At 40.1% G+C, this 18,971-nt stretch overlaps 1 protein-coding gene across 3 annotated transcripts in view; it reads left to right on the top strand.

Moving 5' to 3' along the window:
- Positions 1-235: 235 nt before the first annotated feature.
- WDR11 (WD repeat domain 11) overlaps positions 236-18,971 on the top strand; it is a 58,711-nt gene continuing 39,975 nt past the window's right edge. Inside the window, exons 1-10 of one of the 3 annotated variants that reach the window (XM_083506107.1) lie at positions 236-610; positions 2,429-2,540; positions 3,349-3,502; positions 8,666-8,839; positions 9,901-10,087; positions 13,073-13,238; positions 15,475-15,589; positions 16,232-16,427; positions 17,253-17,356; positions 17,528-17,704. In XM_083506107.1, the coding sequence (XP_083362233.1) occupies positions 525-610; positions 2,429-2,540; positions 3,349-3,502; positions 8,666-8,839; positions 9,901-10,087; positions 13,073-13,238; positions 15,475-15,589; positions 16,232-16,427; positions 17,253-17,356; positions 17,528-17,704 (1,471 nt within the window). In that variant the 5' untranslated portion in view covers positions 236-524. Of the gene's footprint in view, positions 611-661; positions 927-2,428; positions 2,541-3,348; positions 3,503-8,665; positions 8,840-9,900; positions 10,088-13,072; positions 13,239-15,474; positions 15,590-16,231; positions 16,428-17,252; positions 17,357-17,527; positions 17,705-18,971 lie in introns of those variants that run through there. The other 2 variants (XR_014526887.1, XM_083506108.1) reach the window with 2 other exon arrangements.

The raw sequence follows: 18,971 nt of genomic DNA, 5'->3' as shown, positions 1-18,971 counted from the left end.
AAAACCCTCCCAAAATAAATTAGAATTGCGAATATCGTGCATTTTCCTGCTCAAGATTTAGTTACATCTCCTTCGTTTCTCTGAACAATCCCTGCCTCCTCGCTCTATCGCAAGGCAGTAAAATAATAAACGGCAGAAATCCCGTCCGCGTGACTAAAGCGAGAAACTAAAGGCAATGTCTGCTCTGAAGGCTCCTGAGCATGCTCAAAAGAGAACGAAGGCGGGTTAAACAACAGCAGTTTCCGTTGCCTTAGTACACGGAAAAGAATCAGCCGGGAGCCCTGCCCAATCTTGCCTAGGATCCCCTTCCCCCCTCGCCCCCAACACAAACTCCAAACTATCATTTGGGGGCGGAACCAATCTTCTTCAGCTGAGGGGGTACAGCGGATCAGTCGGGGAGCTGGATTGGTGGTGCGCCATCTAACGGAGATCGCTTCCTTCCTTAGTTCTCCGTAGGTACTTTCCCCTGACCTGTCGGCCGCTCTGGCCCACCGGTCCGCCCCCACCTTGTTCCCTTCACAGCCATGCAGCCCTACATGGTCAACATCAAGCTGTCAGCCCGGACCCTCACCGGGGCGCTCAACCCGCAGAACCGAGGGGCGGCGGACTGGTGAGTGGAGGAAGCGGCGAGGGACCGGGGAGGAGGCGGGCACAGGCCACCCAGGCCGGCGGGGGACAGAGAGAGGGTCGTTATAGCTCCGCGCGAGCTACCAGAGAGAAAGAGAGAGAGGTGGACGTCCCATCTCACATGCTGGAGCCCCGTAGACTTCAGCGAGGCATACTCGCGAGTAGGCGTGCACAGGGTCGCAGTGTATGGGCGTGAGAGGGGCGCCTAAGACCGACCAGCCTTATGGTCCTAATGTGAGAGGGGATTTTAGGAGCAAAGGATCTAGTGTTTCCCTGAGGCGTGTAAGCTGCTAATGGCAGTTGTGTGAAGTTCATAGAGTCTTCAAGAAGAGCTGCATAACGCAAACTATTACTAAAGTCTGTATGGGGTTATGGTACATGTGTGTGTGAGTGTGTGTATGTGTATGTATATACAGTGCTTTTTTTTCTGGAGGTACGCAGGGGTAAGCATACCCATAAACATTTTGTGAATCTTTGTGCTTTTGTCTGTTTACTGTACTGTTTTTATTTCCCCCAATTTGAACTATAAAATGGTGATTTTCTTGAGTCAAAATGAGAGTACAGTGGTACCTCAGGTTACAGGCGCTTCAGGTTACAGACTCTGCTAACCCAGAAATATTACCTCGGGTTAAGAACTTTGTTTCAGGGTGAGAAAAACAGAAATCGTGCGGCAGCAGCGTGGCGGCGGCGGGAGGCCCCATTAGCTAAAGTGGTACCCCAGGTTAAGAACAGTTTCAGGTTAAGAACGGACCTCCAGAACAAGTTAAGTTCTTAACACGAGGTACCACTGCACCCCTAAACATTTTTTTTAAAAAGCACTTTGTGTGTGTGTGTTTTTATGGATGGAACCAGTGCTTCCCCCCCCCCCAAAAAAATGTTTAGGGGTACTCTCATTTTCCTACTCATATTGAAATACTGCTCCTCAATGAGGCTAAACTTAGATTCACAAAATGTTTAGGGGTATGCGTCCCCCCAGAAAAAAGCACTGTATGGAACGTGTGTGGGCTGACATGTATGTAACATGTGTGGGCTGACATGTATGTAACTGTTTGACTGCTCTGCTGAAGGCACACTCTTTCCAAGGTCCCCCAATATAGACGGGTGCCAGCCATGTGTGGGTTAAGAAAGGATGACAGGTGTAGTGCTTGATTATGGGAGCAGGCAGCATCATGGGCATGTGAGCTTTGGCAACTGGGTTAAGTATAGGATGAAGAAACTTGAACTGGTTTGGTTGGCATCTTTCTGTCTTCGGGAGACGACAGAAGAGCGCACCTTCGGGGGTAAAGTCAAACCACTGGGAGAGTTACAGCGCTTGCTGTGGCTGTAGAGACCCATACAGGAGAGGCATGTTTTGTTGCAGCCTGTCCTTATTAAGCGGAAATGAAAGCTGTATGCAGTTAAGATGTCACGAGGGGAGGGATTTACGGTAGGGTAGAAATAAAAGCACAAGACTTGCCTTTACTGGAAAACTGAAGGGGAAAGTCTCCTGCAGTTGATAAATACAACAATTTGGGGGTTCTTTTTATGCGTAGGAGTGGTTGCCAAAAGATTCTTTCAGTTCTCTAGTGATTCAGCTAGAGTTGCTTTCACTTCCCCCTTTTTTTGGGAGTGGAGGATGGTTTGAGACATTCAGTGACTATAACTTTGGACCTAATTTATTTCTATAATTTATATACCACTTAACACCAGTCTCCAAGCAGTGTAGTTTAATCATGCATTTCATATGTTTTGGCTTTGTTTTTGTTCTACAGCTTACCAAAATTATGTTTTTGTGTCTGACAGTATGATTACTATTTTCTAGGGGCTGGCAAGGGTTGATTGCATATGGATGCCATTCTCTTGTTCTGGTTATTGATTCCAAGACTGCCCAGACCCTACAGGTTTTGGAAAGGCACAAAGCTAATGTTGTCAAGGTAAGTTAATAACATTGTAACCTGTTTAATGTAAAAATCAGGTAAGAGAAAATAATCAAACAGCAACCCTATCATGTTTAGGCAGTAATTGCATTTGTTTTCATAATGCTGTTTCAGTTGTAAGAAGTAACAAGCGTATTGCTATCTAACCACACCTCTTGACAGAAAGTGTTCATGTTCAATGTTCCAGTGAGCCATTATTTTCAATCAAGATATTTCATTCCTATCGTCCAGTTCTCTTATTTTTCTTTTTTACCTAACACTCAACATTTTGTGGCTACAGAGTATATCCAGAGGCTACAGAGTATATTCAATCTTCACTGGGCTCTTGTGGGGGGAGGTGCTTGTTCTGTTGTTTTTTTTAAATTTGTTGTACTTCTCCACATCTTGGTGGTCCTCCTCATGCTTTGGTTTAATTTCCGTCAGCACTTACCACTTGAGTTCACTGTCAGAGACAGTGCTGTGAATTTGAAATTTATTAATTTCAAATTGCCATATAAGAATATTGGTGGTATTAGATTTGTTTGCGCCTTGGGATTTATTCACTCTTCCCAATACATTTATTACTTACTATACAACCTCATGTTACAGATTTGTAAGTTGCATATACTAGTATTAGTCTCAGGTTCTAATTTCTTCAGTTCCATTATTTATTTATATTAAATTTATATACCGGCCTTCATTTGTAGATCTGAGTGGTTCATAACATTAAAATACAGTATAAAAACGCAGTTTGTTAAAAACAGTATTTCATGCTTCTGTTTATGTTACAAATATATCTGAATGTTATTTATCTTCCTATGTTTAGGTTAAATGGGCTAAGGAAAACTACCACCACAATATTGGATCACCTTATTCTTTGCGCTTGGCTTCTGCTGATGCCACTGGGAAGATCATTGTTTGGGATGTTGCTACAGGAGCTGCTCGCTGTGAAATACAAGAGCACACAAAACCCATTCAAGGTAAGGAAACTTTTGTGTGTGTGTGAGTTACACCATCGTGCAGTCATACAGTGGTACCTCGGGTTACATACGCTTCAGGTTACATACGCTTCAGGTTACAGACTCCGCTAACCCAGAAATAGTACCTCGGGTTCAGGATGGTTCAGGATGAGAACAGAAATTGCACGCCAGTGGTGCAGTGGCAGCAGGAGGCTCCATTAGCTAAAGTGGTGCTTCAGTTTAAGAACAGACCTCCAGAACGAATTAAGTTCTTAACCCGAGGTACCACTGTAAATGGATTTTCTAGCTAAAAGAAGAAGGTTACAAACAATAAGTAGTCAATCTGTATGCTTCCATTTACATTCAAGTAATTCTGCATGTGTGTTCCTTCTTGTGTGGAAGACATATTTCATATACCTGTTTTTAAACATTTAATTTGCTTTGCTGGTGAGACTTTTGAATAGGATTGTACTGTAAGTATATCTGTTAGGAAAGTCCAGAGGCCCAGGATGGTGAGAAGTTTAGAAACCGAATCCTGTGAGGAATGGTTGAAAGAGCTGAGTGAGTTTATTCTGGAGGAAGATTTAAGAGGAGAAAAGATAGTGGTCTTCAAATATCTGAAGGGCTCTCATGCAGAAGATGGAGCAGGCTTTTTATCTGCTGCTCCAGAGCACAGGTCTGCAATTAATGGGTGCAAAGTGCATGAAAGTGGATTTCAGTTGAACATTAGTAAAAACTTTCTAAAAGAAAGATTTGGTTTAACAGTGCAGCAGGCTGCCTCAAGAGGTTGAGGCCTCTTGTTTAAGTGAAGCTTGGAACAGCCACCTGTTATGGAGGCTGTGGTTGCATCCTGCAGTGCAGATCCTACATTGAGCAGGGAATTGGGATTAGATGATTTCTAAGGTCCCTTCCAACTCTATTATGCAATGGTAAATCCTTGCATTTCAAGGTCATAACTCTCACCTCATCTCACCTCCTCTGGGCATAACAATCTCCCCCCTTAGTTTTCTGTACCCACTACCCCCTCTCACATTCCCCATGGTCTTACAGCTTCCCTTGGTTTATTTGTCCAATATTGACTTACTGTCTCGTACTGCTGACAAAGTCTAATAAATATAAACGACCCTCAATTTATTGTGTGGTTTATACATTTTGAAAAATGTGTTTATTTCAGTGTTCTGTTGCTCCTATCTATTTCTATTAGTGCCATAGGGAAAGGGTTTAAAACCTGCAGAGTTGGGCTTATACAGACTTTCCAGCCTTGTTAAATATGACAAACAATGCCCCATTGTTCAAGGCTACCCTAAACTTGTTAGCTCAGTTTCTGGAGAAGGCCACTCCGTCGCTAGGCAACAGTGAATTAGTTCAGCAGCTGCATTTCAGTTTGTGGTACAGGTTGTATAACTGCCGATTTGCATCCACAACCAACAAACTATACTATCACTGAAGCTTGCATACCCAGACTTGTTCATATTTTTTGCTTCATCACAATGCCTGGCAGGTGGGGGAGGAGATTTGGGATCTTTTATGTGAAAAGTAACAGGTATCTTGAAATGAACCTATGATATTTCTCTTGATGATGCCAGCGAAGCAATATTGGAGAAGACTGATAATGATATAGACTAACTTGCAAAAGGGGGACGCGGGTGGCGCTGTGGGTAAAACCTCAGTGCCTAGGACTTGCCGATCGTATGGTCGGCGGTTCGAATCCCCGCGGCGGGGTGAGTTCCCGTCGTTCAGTCCCAGCTCCTGCCCACCTAGCAGTTCAAAAGCACCCCTAAGTGCAAGTAGATAAATAGGTACCGCTTTATAGCGGGAAGGTAACGGCGTTTCCGTGCGCTGCACTGGTGCTGGCTCGCCAGAGCAGCTTCGTCACACTGGCCACGTGACCCGGAAGTGTCTCCGGACAGCGCTGGCTCCCGGCCTCTTAAGCGAGATGAGCACACAACCCCAGAGTCGGTCACGACTGGCCCATACGGGCAGGGGTACCTTTACCTTTACCTTTTAACTTGCAAAAATGAAACATTGTATAGAGTCATAACTCAGTGGCTGAGCCCCTGCAAAAGGTCTTCATGTCATCTCTATCTTCTTTTTCAGCCTTTTGGTATCATGTAATTGATCTAAGATAGATTTGGTTTAAAATCTAATAAAGGTATTTATGGTAACCCTGCCAGATGTATCATTATCAAATGGCACTAACTGCTTATTTAATATCTTTCAGTAAAAGGCAGTACAGTGGTACCTCGGGTTAAGTACTTAATTCGTTCCAGAGGTCCGTTCTTAACCTGAAACTGTTCTTAACCTGAAGCACCACTTTAACTACTGCTGCTGCACCGCCGGAGCCTGATTTCTCTTCTTATCCTGAAGCAAAGTTCTTAACCTGAAGCACTGTTTCTGGGTTAGCGGAGTCTGTAACCTGAAGCGTATGTAACCTGAGGTACCACTGTAATAATATACAGGGATTCCCCTTTAAATTGTGGACTGTGGCATCTTGAGTAAAAAGAAAATACTGTATTAACATTTTCTCTCTCATTTTGCCCCCGCCCCCCATTAATGCCCTCTAATGTCTCAGTTCTCTTGTGGCACTCCACTCTCTCTCCCCCTCCCGACTTTCCAGGAAGCTGTGCATCTCCTGCTGTGTATAATGCTGCCCACATTCCTCATTATCATCACAGTTATAGATGTCTTTTATTCCTGAAGTAAAATTCACAGCATCTTGGTGAAATTTAATTTCCAGCATGGGTTTTCATGAATAATTGATAGTTTGCTTGCCAAGTTGTCTCATAAAACTTTTCATGTACCATAATGACCCAAAGATTCCACCCCCACCCCTTTACTGCATTGCTAAAAAGCTGGTGAAGTTACGCGAAATCTGTGTTGATTGCTTCTGATGATGATGTGGAAAAGGAAATGGTCACAATGCATAACTTAACTATTCAATGCTGAATACTTTTATCTAATATTAAGGTGTTTAATTGCTGAAAAGGTTTTGCTGTTATTTAGTTCTGATGTTTCTCTGTGGACACATTTATTATCTATAAAGCTGCCCACATACGTAAGGTAATCTTTAATGCATTCCTCAATTGTTAGCAACATAAAAATGAAAGCATTGTAATTCCCTTCCAATAATTATTCACATTCTCTTCAGAATTCATTTTTCTTAGATGTCATTTTTACTTATTAATTTTAGCTTCCTCTGTCACAGATAAGGAATAGTTTAAAATGAGAACAATGATATATAGATTACTTTTTCCCACTGATGGAGGTGGCTGATGCCCACATCATTTTTTTGGCCCTGCCTCCTTTTTTGCTCTGTTTTAGAAGTGGCAGCCCATTTGTATTATGCCACACACCAAATTGCAGCAAAATTGTGTAATGCAACATATCCAACTGCAGCCATTTTCTGGCTGGCACCCCATAACATTTTCTCAAAACTCCAGATGTGCCCACTGGTCCCAAAAGGTTGGCAACCTCTGACGTAAAGTTTAGTTTTGTGTAGACTTAGGTATTATTTTAAATCGCTTCAGGACTTTCCTAGTAAAAAGTGATGTTACAGTATAATCCTAAGGTTTAGATTTATTAGATTTGTAAGTGCCATTTGAAGATCTTTATTGCTAGCTGATGGGCAAAGAAATAAAATCTACACCCATTATGTCAGATATTCTGTCCTGGAACAGTTATTGATCTGAGCCTTGGTGATCCTAGCTGTAAAAAAAGAAAAAGACTTCATGATTAAGATTTGCTGAAACAACTTACTGCTTAAAAAGTGCAATTGAAATATGAATTCACATCAGTTGAACTTAGTGGCAGGTTTTGGGTTTATATTTCATTTTTCATGCTTACCTGTGAAATACAGAATGTGTATTAATTGGTTGCCTTTAATCAAGTCTTCATTCATCTCTGTTGCCCATGGGGTGGGTGGCTAAAATGATTCCACCAGAATTTTTTGTTCATTTAACATTTATAAGCCGCTTACTAGAACAAAAGACCTCTAAGTGGCTTACAGTTTTCTTGGAAGTGCAGAAGAAACATCACGTAGCATCTGCAAAAGTGCTAGTTTCACAGACCTAAGTGCTTAAATGGGCATACACTGGATCAAGTAAACAGGTCTCAAACTGTTGGTGGATTTATATATTAATAAATAGCACCTTGAATTTGGCCCAGTAACACATTGGCAGCCAGTGCATATCTCTGAGCAGGGCATTGTATTATGTCTGGGTCTCCTGTCAGTGGAGAATACTACAGCATAATTTGGATTGCTGATTGTAGCTTGAAGTAATCCAACATTGATGTCACCTGTGCCTGAATTACTAAAGTCACCGTATCAAGAATTTTTTCTGTTGGAATTAATTCATAACTATGAAAGTTGCAAATACAGCATTCGGTATCGTTGGCAGCTTAAAAGTTTTTAGCTAAACTTTGCTAAATACAAGTAAATAAGCATGCTAGGGGAAATATTTCCAATGTACCTTGAAAAATTTCTGCATTTTCTGCTGGACAAAATACTCTGGTTGAAGAATAACAAGTCTTCTGTGTACATGTGGAAACAAACAATGGGCTGCTTGCTTGAATCCAGCTCAGATCTCTCAAAATAGTGTGTTAACACCATGTTGTTACAGTGGCTATGTTTTCAGTTTTTATTTTCAAACCAATCTTCTTGCCATACCTCTCCTTCCTGACTCCCCAGTTAACAAAGGAAAAATGCAATTTACACTTGCACACTTATGTGGGTTTGGCTCAGGAGTCCTTAACTGCTGGTTTTTACTAGCTTCAGTCTCTTTTGATGTCAAGCTCTACCCATGTACAAGTGTCATGTTCTGTCACTGATTACAAATGTTCTAGGATGTCCTTGGGCGAGATACATTGGCAAGGGTTGGCAGCAGGACTTGGCTGAGTTGTGTGAGCTCTTGGGACCATGAGTTTGTATGAGGAAAGAGGTGCTGGCTGTGCATGGTTCTGAGCAATTCTGGTATCAGTTTTTCTTTAATAAACAGACCTTTTACATCAATAACGAGAGCTCTAACTTTATGTTTTATTGATGCCACATTCTGATGTTTGCCTCAGAAACCTAGAAGATGGAAAGGGGAGCTATTATTTTTAGTTACAAGGTTGACTGACTGACTTTTCATCTCTCCCTCTCTTTCCATCTTTCCTTTCCTTTCCTTTCCTTTTACTTTTTGACAGACATGCAGTGGCTGTGGAATCAGGATGCCTCTCGAGATCTTCTCCTTGCAGTTCACCCACCAAATTACATAGTGTTATGGAATGCAGATACTGGCACAAAACTCTGGAAGAAAAGTTATGCAGAAAACATCCTTTCTTTTTCGTTTGATCCCTTTGATCCTTCAAATTTGACATGTGAGTTCTGTTTTAGGAAAGTATGTTACCTTTCTGTTCTACAGGACTGAATATTGCTGTCATACAAAATCTTGCTGTTAGATTGTAACATGTGCCACAGAGGCTTAAAAATGCAACATGAGAACTGAGAGTGAACAACATTGGACAGTTTCATTAACCTTGTGTTATTTTAGAGGTAGTTTGTGGGGGGAATGAATCTGAATGGTCAAATAAGATTGTGAAGGGAAGTCATGAATTCATAGTTAATTACAAAGTTTGCCTCAAGTCAAAGTTGTGGAGAGTGAAATTGTAGCTCATATTACAATGCAAATACAGCTTTATCATGCCTATGGGGTGTAATAATTTGAAACAAGGAAATAGCTTCTGTGTATTACATGTGAAGAGATACGTAGCTTGGCATGTTCACTCAGAAGATGGTCAAATTAAATTCACTGGAACTTGCTTTTGGGTGAGTTGTATAGGAATGCAGATATATATATATATATATATATATATATATATATATATATATATATATATATATATTCTTATATAAAGTGTTGCATATAAGAGTTGGCATATTATTATATAAAGTGTTGCATATAAGAATTGGCATATTATTATATAAAGTGTTGCATATAAGAATTGGCAGCATTTTCCAACCTGATTCCTTGTACTACATTCCCCTTAGTCTCAGCAAGCATGGCCAGTGGTCAGAGATTATGGATTATGGGAATTGTGGTCCAAAACACCTTGAAGGTGCCTGGTTGGGGAGATTGCTTTGGGATAACACAATATAGTTGAGGAGCCTCAAGTAGGTGAAAGTTAGTGAAGGGCAACTGTGTCTGCCAGTAACCTTACATAATTTTTTTTAAAGGGTTAAACTTTTATGGCCTCAAATAAGAATGGATCATCTATCACTCTTTTCCACAAGGATGTTCCTTTTATCAGCTTGCCATGTATTTCAGCATTCGTAAAATTTGTTACCACTTTTCATTCCAGAAGTACATTGAAAAGTGAAATGCTACCATCAAATCTCTCCTCATATTTTACAGTAATAACTGTCTCTTTTCTTGGTGCAGTGCTTACAAGTGAGGGAATAGTGTTCATTTCGGACTTCTCTCCTTCCAAGGCTCCTGTCAGTTCAGGGAAAAAGGTTTACATTTCCAGCCCTCGTTCTAGTCCTGTTCATAACAAGCTGGTATCTGCTGCAGGGGCTAAAAAGGCCCTGGACAAAGTAAAAATTCTCATCACTAATGAAAAACCAAGGTAAGTCTTAAGCTTTCTACTGTGCTCACAAGACTTGTTCTATATAGCTACAGTGGTACCTTGGGTTAAGTACTTAATTCGTTCCAGAGGTCTGTACTTAACTTGAAACTGTTCTTAACCCGAAGCACCACTTTAGCTAATAGGGCCTCCTGCTGCCGCTGCGCCGCCGGAGCACGATTCCTGTTCTCAACCTGAATCAAAGTTCTTAACCTGAAGCACTATTTCTGGGTTAGCGGAGTCTGTAACCTGAAGCGTATGTAACCTGAAGCGCATGTAACCCGAGGTACCACTGTAAATCTATATAATACCTACAGTGCAAGGCATGTCGTTCTGTCAAGAATAGGGATAGGGTAAGCCCAATATTCCATTTTTGTGCTTGAGACCTGGGATTGCTGTCAGTGTTTCAAGCCATATATGGCTGTGAAATATCAGGCTTTCAGAATGAGATATTTCCTTTATCCATGTAGACATGGTCACTTAAGTCTCTTTGTGACTTAAGTTATCTTGCTTCAAAAAAGTTTATTTCCTTTTTCACTTTTGAAACAAGATTGCTGCCAACTGGAGCAGACTTCTGCTTGTGCAATCCATCCTGTGCACCCTTGAAATCTGCTCCGGCCATCATTTGGAGCAAATTTTCAGGGCGTGTTGGAGACCGCTTGTGGGGTGAGGAGAGGAAAGCAAAGTCCCAATGCACCAATGTAAGTCTGCTCGTGCAGCATTGGATTCCTCCCAAAGGGAAGCAGTGAGTAAATTTCTACTCTAAGAAGTGATAATTGGGTCAGCTCTACCAATAGGTAAGGGAAGGCAGCTCATTTTCAGATTTTGGAGTACCATTGCAGGGCAGAGAATCATAAGTTTTTTGGTTTTTTATATTCCTTTTGCCATTTGAGGGTGGTCTTACATAGAGTTTATTGTTTGTTTTGGCCAGTAGGGCTGTTTCTGAACAAAGATGACATTATATCCATGGTTCCCAGCATGGGGCACATGCCCCACAGGGGGGCAATTTGATTTTTAAGGGGGGCAATTTGAGAATGAGTTATTAACAGTTAATGGCCTTTTAGGCTCTCTCCACATGAGTAGGAGTTCACTTTTTGAATAATAAGAATTATATGTCGTGGGGGAGGGGGTCAGGATTTTAGAGATGCTTAAGTCTGGCATGGCCAAAAAAAAAGGTTGGAAACCACTGCATTATATTCAGTAAATAAGCCAGCTGGAACTTTCAATACTTTCTTTGAATGGACTATAAACTACTGTGTGCATTTTCAAGCACTGGAATTCATGGACAAGTTCCAGGGATTTGGATTCTGAAAAAAGCAGTACCCTGCATCATCAACTCATGAAAAAATGAGGGTGCATGATAATTGTCATTATAAATTGCCCAGAATAAAAATTTCAGTAATGCAGTAAGAACATTTGAAGGGAGGGATGGGTATTTTTGTTGTTGGTTAGTTGGTTGGTTGTATTTGTTGTAGCATAAAAAAAATATGTTTATATAAATTGCTTCAGAATTTATCTATTTGTTCACATGTGGTGGTATTTCTACATGGTTGTGGGGCATTTGAGAATGATCGCAGGGAGGAAATGTGGTAAAAATTGACTTCCTGATTATGTAGTCCGCTAGAAAGCTCTCCCGTAAAAAGCCCTGTTTAAAATGTGTGCTCTTTTGTGGGTCTTGGAAGTGTCTACTGGTGTGTAAATGTGTGTGTGTGGAATCTCTATGTTGATTTTTAAAATATTACCACCTATTAAACTTGATTATTGCATTTTGATATTTTTCCTGCAAACAATTAAACATTAAGCTCCTTATGGCACAATTTTCCTTCTTTGTTGCTGTTTTTCATCATGAATGCCTTTAAATGTGTCAGTAATTGTTTTAACAAATTCATCAGACTGTATTGTGAATCAGTGCTGAATGCAACATGTTAATGTTGGTAAGATCAATACTTTAATGAGAGCTTTAAGTTTTGAACAATAGGCTTGATGGCATCTCATTTTGCAATTCTTTGTGAAATGTGATCTCGTGTCAACTGGAAGGGCATGAAAAGCCTAGAACTATTTACATTTCCTCCTTGTCAAAAAGGAAACTAGTGGGGCAGCTGCCGTTTCTTTGTTGCCCAGTAATGATTAGAAGTATTTTCGGTGATGACTTGCACATGCCCTTAAGAATTATGGGTCTTACCCAAGTTTCATTGATTTCAGTGGGACAAGTATAATTAACTTTGTATGAATTGGAGCCTTTCATTAGGATTAGACATATGTAAGTGCTTGCCCTATTCCATGTCCCTCTCAGATTGCTTTAAATGGGTACATGTAAGTATGAATAAGCTGCAAAGGCTGAAATATTATAAATAAATGTGATATAATGGTGGTGAATTTCCATTTTTCTTTGGCTGTTCTCTGTAATCAGGGATGGGAGAAGAGGGCATTGAACATGACAGGTGGGTTATCGTAGCTAAAAACTAAAAGGGTGTGATGGTGGCGGTTGTAAACCCATCTAGGGAGCCTGGTTTTACTCCAAAACCTAAACCTGCGATTGCAACTAATCCTGGCTCTGTATGGTGTTTCCAAAGGTACATTTGTCACAGTTTACATGTTCAGGTTTATACTTAAAACTTAGGTGTATACTTGAATATAACCTGTACATTTGTTCTCACTATCCAACCAATATGTCTGCTCAGTTAATGAAAGAACCCTCTTTTTCTTGGCCCGGGCAAAGCCCTTTAAAAATGCTTACTGCTTCCCTTAGTAACTAATGTAATGGCTCGGCTGTTCTTAAGAACGTGGAAAGATGCTGCTTCTATAGTTGCATGATCAATTATTGATGAGAGAAGCATCTGAGATGGGCTTGGTAGCTGTTTGCAAAGCTTGATTACATATAGCTTTTTAATTTGATCATGGATTGCATTTTGGATATTTGAACACTTGAAATCCTGGCCCCTTTGCAATGAAATGTATTTTAATAAGACTTATTTGTGATGTGTCTAGTGCTGAATCAGTAACACTGAATGACTGCCTTCAGCTATCCTACCTGCCTTCCAAGCGAAACTACATGTTGTTACTCTACCCAAGAGAAATCTTGATTCTTGACCTTGAAGTAAACCAGACAGTAGGTGTGATAGCAATCGAAAGAACAGGCGTGCCTTTCCTCCAGGTAATAAATCCATCTTGCCATTGTGCATGCCTTCGTTTTCATTTTATCTTTAGATTTCCATTCTGCCCTGTATTTGTCCAAAGCTGTAGATGACACAAGAGACAAAACGCTTTAATTTGCAGGCTAAATGCAACCCTGTGCTAAATAAGCTTGTTTCTTCCCAAAGCATTTCCCAAAGGTTTTATTGAGACTTAGTGCCTTGGCTCACTTGCTCCATTTCCTTATGGAATACAGATGTTTCTGTTGATACACTGGATGTGTGCAAAAACCATCCAATACAAAAGTTGTGAGTCAGCAAGGAACATGAAAGCAAAGGTTGATTGCTAAAAAAATAAACTAACCTTGAAGGGGCATTACAACTGACAGCTATAACCTTGAGATCACTTTTTCCTCCTTGCTAGCGCTATTCCAGAATAATTGTTGACAATTTGATTGATGTGAGCTGTTGAAGATTGTGGGTGACAAAATGGAGAATAGAACATAAGGCTGTAATCCAAATCTACTTACCTGGGAGTAAGCCTCTTTGAACTCAGTGGGACTTACTTCCGAGTAGGCATTGCTAGGCTTTGCAAAGTGTATTTTATAAAAACCCACAAATACAATAAGCAGTTGCTGGGTTTTTATTGCGAGTTTGGATGCTGGTAGTCTTGTGGTCAATGTGTAGTGAAAAGCTGTAAGGTATGAGACAATTAAGAGTCTGACATGACCAATGATTCAGCTCTTTAGTGTCTGCTAGAAAAATCCACCTCATTTTGTGGTATTATAAAAATTACTAAAGTGGAAACAACCCCATAGTGAAAAGAAATGGCATGTTATACTTGTTTAGAAGTTTCCTCCAACAAAGGCACAAGCTTATTTGAACATCTGTTTCTGCTTGGTTAGGCAGCTAAGTCATGTCTGAAGACTTATCTGAGCTGCCTTGATCTTTTAGAATATTTTATTTATGTGAGCTAAAAAGAAATAATGCTAAGCTTTATAGCTTTTGTCTGAAACTAAAATGTGTGTGTTTGCTCACTTATGTGGATGGTTCCCATTTATGGCTGCTAAGATGGTGCTATTTTGAATGTATTCATAAAAAATAAAATTCACCTTCATGTGATTATGACATCAGAGGCTTATTATTTTAAGAAAAGAATTAAAACCTGAATGATTCCATTGATACAAGCACTCATGTGTATTATTAGACAGAGTAGCTGAAATCCCCATTATAAATAAACAATAATATTGTTTTAACTAAATAATAATAAATAACTATAATCAGCTTTCAAGACATCTGAAAAAATGTTCATTGCAAAGCTGCCTGTAATTGGGTGTCCTGTCAGACATTTTAGTTTTTTAAATCTCATTCCCCAGTCTTTCTTCTATGCTCGGTATCTCCATCAGTGGGGGAACAGCTGAAGAGGGGGCTGGTTAGAGCCTCTCATCTGATGTTTAAAGACGTGGTGTACCTGCTGGTTGTCATATGATGTGCAGTTTTCTTAAACTGGATGTTCTCACTATACATATATACCCAAGGTTTTCTATACAAATTCAAAGGTGTGGTTCTTTAGGCGGTATTAAGTTCTTTAGGCGGTATTAAACTAAATTATTGCATGAGCGGAACAACTTCATCTTGTATAATGGCAACTTTGCCCTTCTTCACTCCCTCTGTGTACCCTGTACTGCCCCCAAATCCTGTCCAAAGGGTGGAGGGAGCCTCGGATCAGATTTAGGGGTATGTGGGTCAAGGAGAAGGGGAAAATGTCCTGTTGTGCAATCTTATGTGCTGCTTGTGCACTTATTTAGATCAGTACTTTGCACTGCTGTTTACAGAGAAATTGCCCACTGTAGGGGGACAGGACACCTTCTATCACCCGTAATCCTTCTAACTTTATATGATGTTAAGTGTGCATTTACTCTAAGCAGTAAATTACTTATTAGCATTAATAATTAACATTTTCAGCCCTTTCTTTTTGGCAAGTAACCTGCCAGACTACCCTGTGACATGTACAAGCGTATGTACAATTGGGAAAAATGGATTGATAGAGTTCTGTTTGTTTAATAAAATAGTAGGCTTTTAAAAAATGAGTCCCATCCTATTCCATAGTGAATAATGGGTCAACAAACTTTTAGGACGTTTGAGATATCTGTAACAAGTCCTCCTCTTGTTTACGTGATTTGTGCAGGTTTATTAATATGGAGGGTATGATTTTAACGTGAAGAATAATATTAAACTTGGGGGTTCTTGTTTGTTTAGGTAATCCCATGTTTTCAGCGTGATGGGTTGTTCTGCCTGCATGAAAATGGCTGTATTACTTTGAGAGTTCGCAGATCTGTTGGTTGTATAAACAGCACATTAAATGAAGATCCAGGTGAGCAAGCTACTCCAGTCTACTGAACTAGGTCTCTAGCATTTGAAGTTACAAATTCAATGTTACAACCAAAATTTGCATTTATTCTTATTAAAACTTTGGCCATCAATTTTCCTAGCTGTATCATTTCCAGTATAGTAAATAACTTGAAGGTGTTTGATTACACAAGTCAAATAAAAATCCCTCCACCTGGCCCAATGCTGAGATGGAGATGAGTGTAATCCCAACTTTGGCCTTGCCTTTCACTGGCAAATATTGCTGTGTTGGCCAGCAATATATGTAGCACTCACACTGAAATAGGTTAGTGACTCTGGCACAGATTCATTAAAATAGACTTGAACAGGGTATGAAAGACATAAAGCTGTAGATGTGACAAATGCACCCTGTACCCTCACATTCTAAATGTCTTTTTAGTAATTAGTTACTATGTCTTTATTATGCAAATCCTCCAGTGCACTGACCTGCCTCTGTTTCAAATCCCCCAATATTTTGTGTACCTCTATATTATTAAAAATAATGTCCGTTTATATCATACTATAGATGTAACAGTGGTAACCAGCAGAATTAGCACAAGAGCCCAGTGGTTGCTACATTTGACTGAAAGCTGTGCGTATCTGATATCTCATGTTTTGACATTTGCAGAACCTGACCCCATTCAGGAGCTGGTCTATGACTTACGAAGTCAGTGTGATGCCATCAGAGTTACCAAGACCGTTCGCCCTTTCACTATGGTGTGCTGTCCTGTGAATGAAAATTCTGCAGCTCTCATAGTCAGTGATGGTAGAGTAATGATATGGGAGCTGAAGTCCACCATTTCAGGCCGAAGTCAACGGACTAGGTAACCTTACTGAATGTTCGGGGGTTTTTTTTTTAATTAGTAGTTTAAATACAAGGAATCCGTGGACTTGACAATGCTGCTTCATTTCTAATGTTTATAACCATGTTGTTTAGTACAACTATCTACAACAAGGGTTGTTGTTCAGCAAAGCTGTCATTTAAAATGAGCAGCCAGATGACTATGGCTAATAGGGACGTGGCATACATAACGTCTGACAAGACTTGTATATGATTTATACTAATGTTGTGTGTATTAGGCCACAATTATTAGGCTTATCGCACCTGTGTGATACAGCATGGGTTGTCATCTTGTTTCGTGTATTATTCTTGGTAATAGTGGTCTTCTCTCACCTTCAAAATCAGTGTTGACATAAAATGAGCTCCCTCATTCTTAAAAGATCTCAGTTAGCTCCTCAATATCATTCCATCAATTTAAATAGGCATGATCACAACAAGCTATGTCTGTGCAGAGGACAAACTTGTATATAGCAGAGAGGTGCAGCGTGTTGATGTCATCTGTACATGAGGCACTCTAAGGGACCTCAGTTGACACAGAATGGGGAAACCAGCCATTAATTGCAACAGCGCAGTAATGTGTTGTGTTTTACTCTTGCCGCTGGACATGAATGCCATTTGTTTCATGAAGGAATACCATCAGGGTGGGGGACTAATCAGTTGTTAATTCCAGCCACTGAGAATCAAGGATGCTCCTTTTTGTAGAAAAGGAACCTTTCTGCATAGGTCATCCTGGATTCTGTTTGGCGGTCAGGCTAAAGCATGATAGAACGTTCCATTCTTCAGTTTTATTGTAATTGTCTTTTTGCAGCAATTCAACTGCATCACCTTTGTACTCGCCAGTCTCATTCTGTGGAATACCTGTTGGGGCATCTCAGAATAAACTTCCAGACCTGTCACTGGATAATATGATAGGTAAGAGTATGTGAGCCATAACAGTCTTCTATATTTTACTTCAGCTTTGGTAACTAATTTAGCTTGCTAAATTCTAAAGCAAAAAGCTGTGTTTCACAGTTTTGAGATTGGTAATTGCTTATGGCCAAATCATGAAATCTATTTTGCTTTTTCTGTTATATTGTACATCAGGGCAAGGCACACTTTCTACCGAAGAGCAACAAAAAAGTTACTGTTTGCAAGAAGTGCATTTAAAGTTCCTGCTAACAGGGCTTCTTTCAGGACTCCCTTTGCCTCCCTTTGCTATCCGCATGTGCCCACCTCTCACCACAAAAAACTTAAAACAGTATCAGCCTCTCCTTGCTGTTGGTAAGTGTCTTAAACAGTACAGTTGAATATATTGCTCATTTTGATTTTTTGCAGTGATACGTTTGTATGATAAACTGTGTGTCAGTCTGGGGACTATTGCTGTCTGAAATAGCATGCCCTTGAGTTGCTTGAATTACTTCCCAGAATAAATGCTGTCTTAAAAGAGAGATGAAAAGTTTTTCCAGTTCTTAGATATTCCTGCCATATATATTATTAATTTTGTGATTTGTATCCCATTCTAAGACAAACGTTTAGTGTGGCTAAAAATGCATTTTCCCACTCATTAAAATACAAAATGCTAAAAGAGCAGTGAATTTAAATGACCCCAGCTAAATACCTGCTTAACTCTGGCTCCAAAATGCCAATCAGCACATTAAGTCCTGGCTTATGTTTTAATATAATGCATTCTTAAAACTGGTTTAGTGAGGTATTAAAATGCATCTTCTGAAAGCAATTAATGGATTCAATGTATAATGGCTGACCTGATCCCATGCTATGTGAAGAAATCCAAATTGTGCCCACTCAGATCTTGTCATGGCTTGCCTTAGTTTTTACACAGCACAATAGATTTTTGAAGGTTCAGTACTGACGCAAGTTGAAGTTTGATGCTTACTGTGGCAAGTTTCTCACTGACTTTTTAAAGGAAGCATTTATGTATGAAATGAGTCCTAAGTTCAATGCATTCATTCTGCTTGTGTAATGACAAGGTAATAAATCAAAAGCAGTCTATCAGGATTCTGCCTTGAAGGTTACTTATGGTCTGGCACCCTCCTTATTTGAATATACAGTGGTACCTCAGTTTTCGAATGTCTTGAAAGTCGAACGTTTCAGTTTTTGAACGTCAAAAACCCGGAGGTAAATGCTTCCATTTTCGAACGCACCTCGGAAGTCGAATGGCTTCCGCTGAGTTTTTTTTTCAATTTTCTCTATTGAATTTGCAGACCACCCTTTGAACCTAGGTTTTCGAACGTTTTGGAAGTCGAGTGGTCTTCTCTTCTGGAACAGATTATGTTCGAAAACCGAGGTACCACTGTATAAAGTCTGTCCACTTGGATTATCTTCTACCCAACTACCTACCCAAGTGCTACTATGTATGAAGTATACCTTCAGCCTTGCAAGAAAAAAGGCTGCAAAAGTCACTTGCCTACTAAGAGGCCAGTACCTTGTGTTTTAGCATTGGCTGTGGAAAAGGACAGGCTCCTTTCCCCACAGGCAACATGGAAGTCCAGGCTGTTAGTGGTGTTAGCAACCTGGTTAAAGAAAGCAG

This window comes from Podarcis liolepis, assembly GCF_965112155.1.
Source record: "Podarcis liolepis genome assembly, chromosome: 5".
In the NCBI taxonomy this organism is placed as follows: domain Eukaryota; kingdom Metazoa; phylum Chordata; class Lepidosauria; order Squamata; family Lacertidae; genus Podarcis; species Podarcis liolepis.
This window is presented reverse-complemented; position numbering and strand designations above follow the sequence as displayed.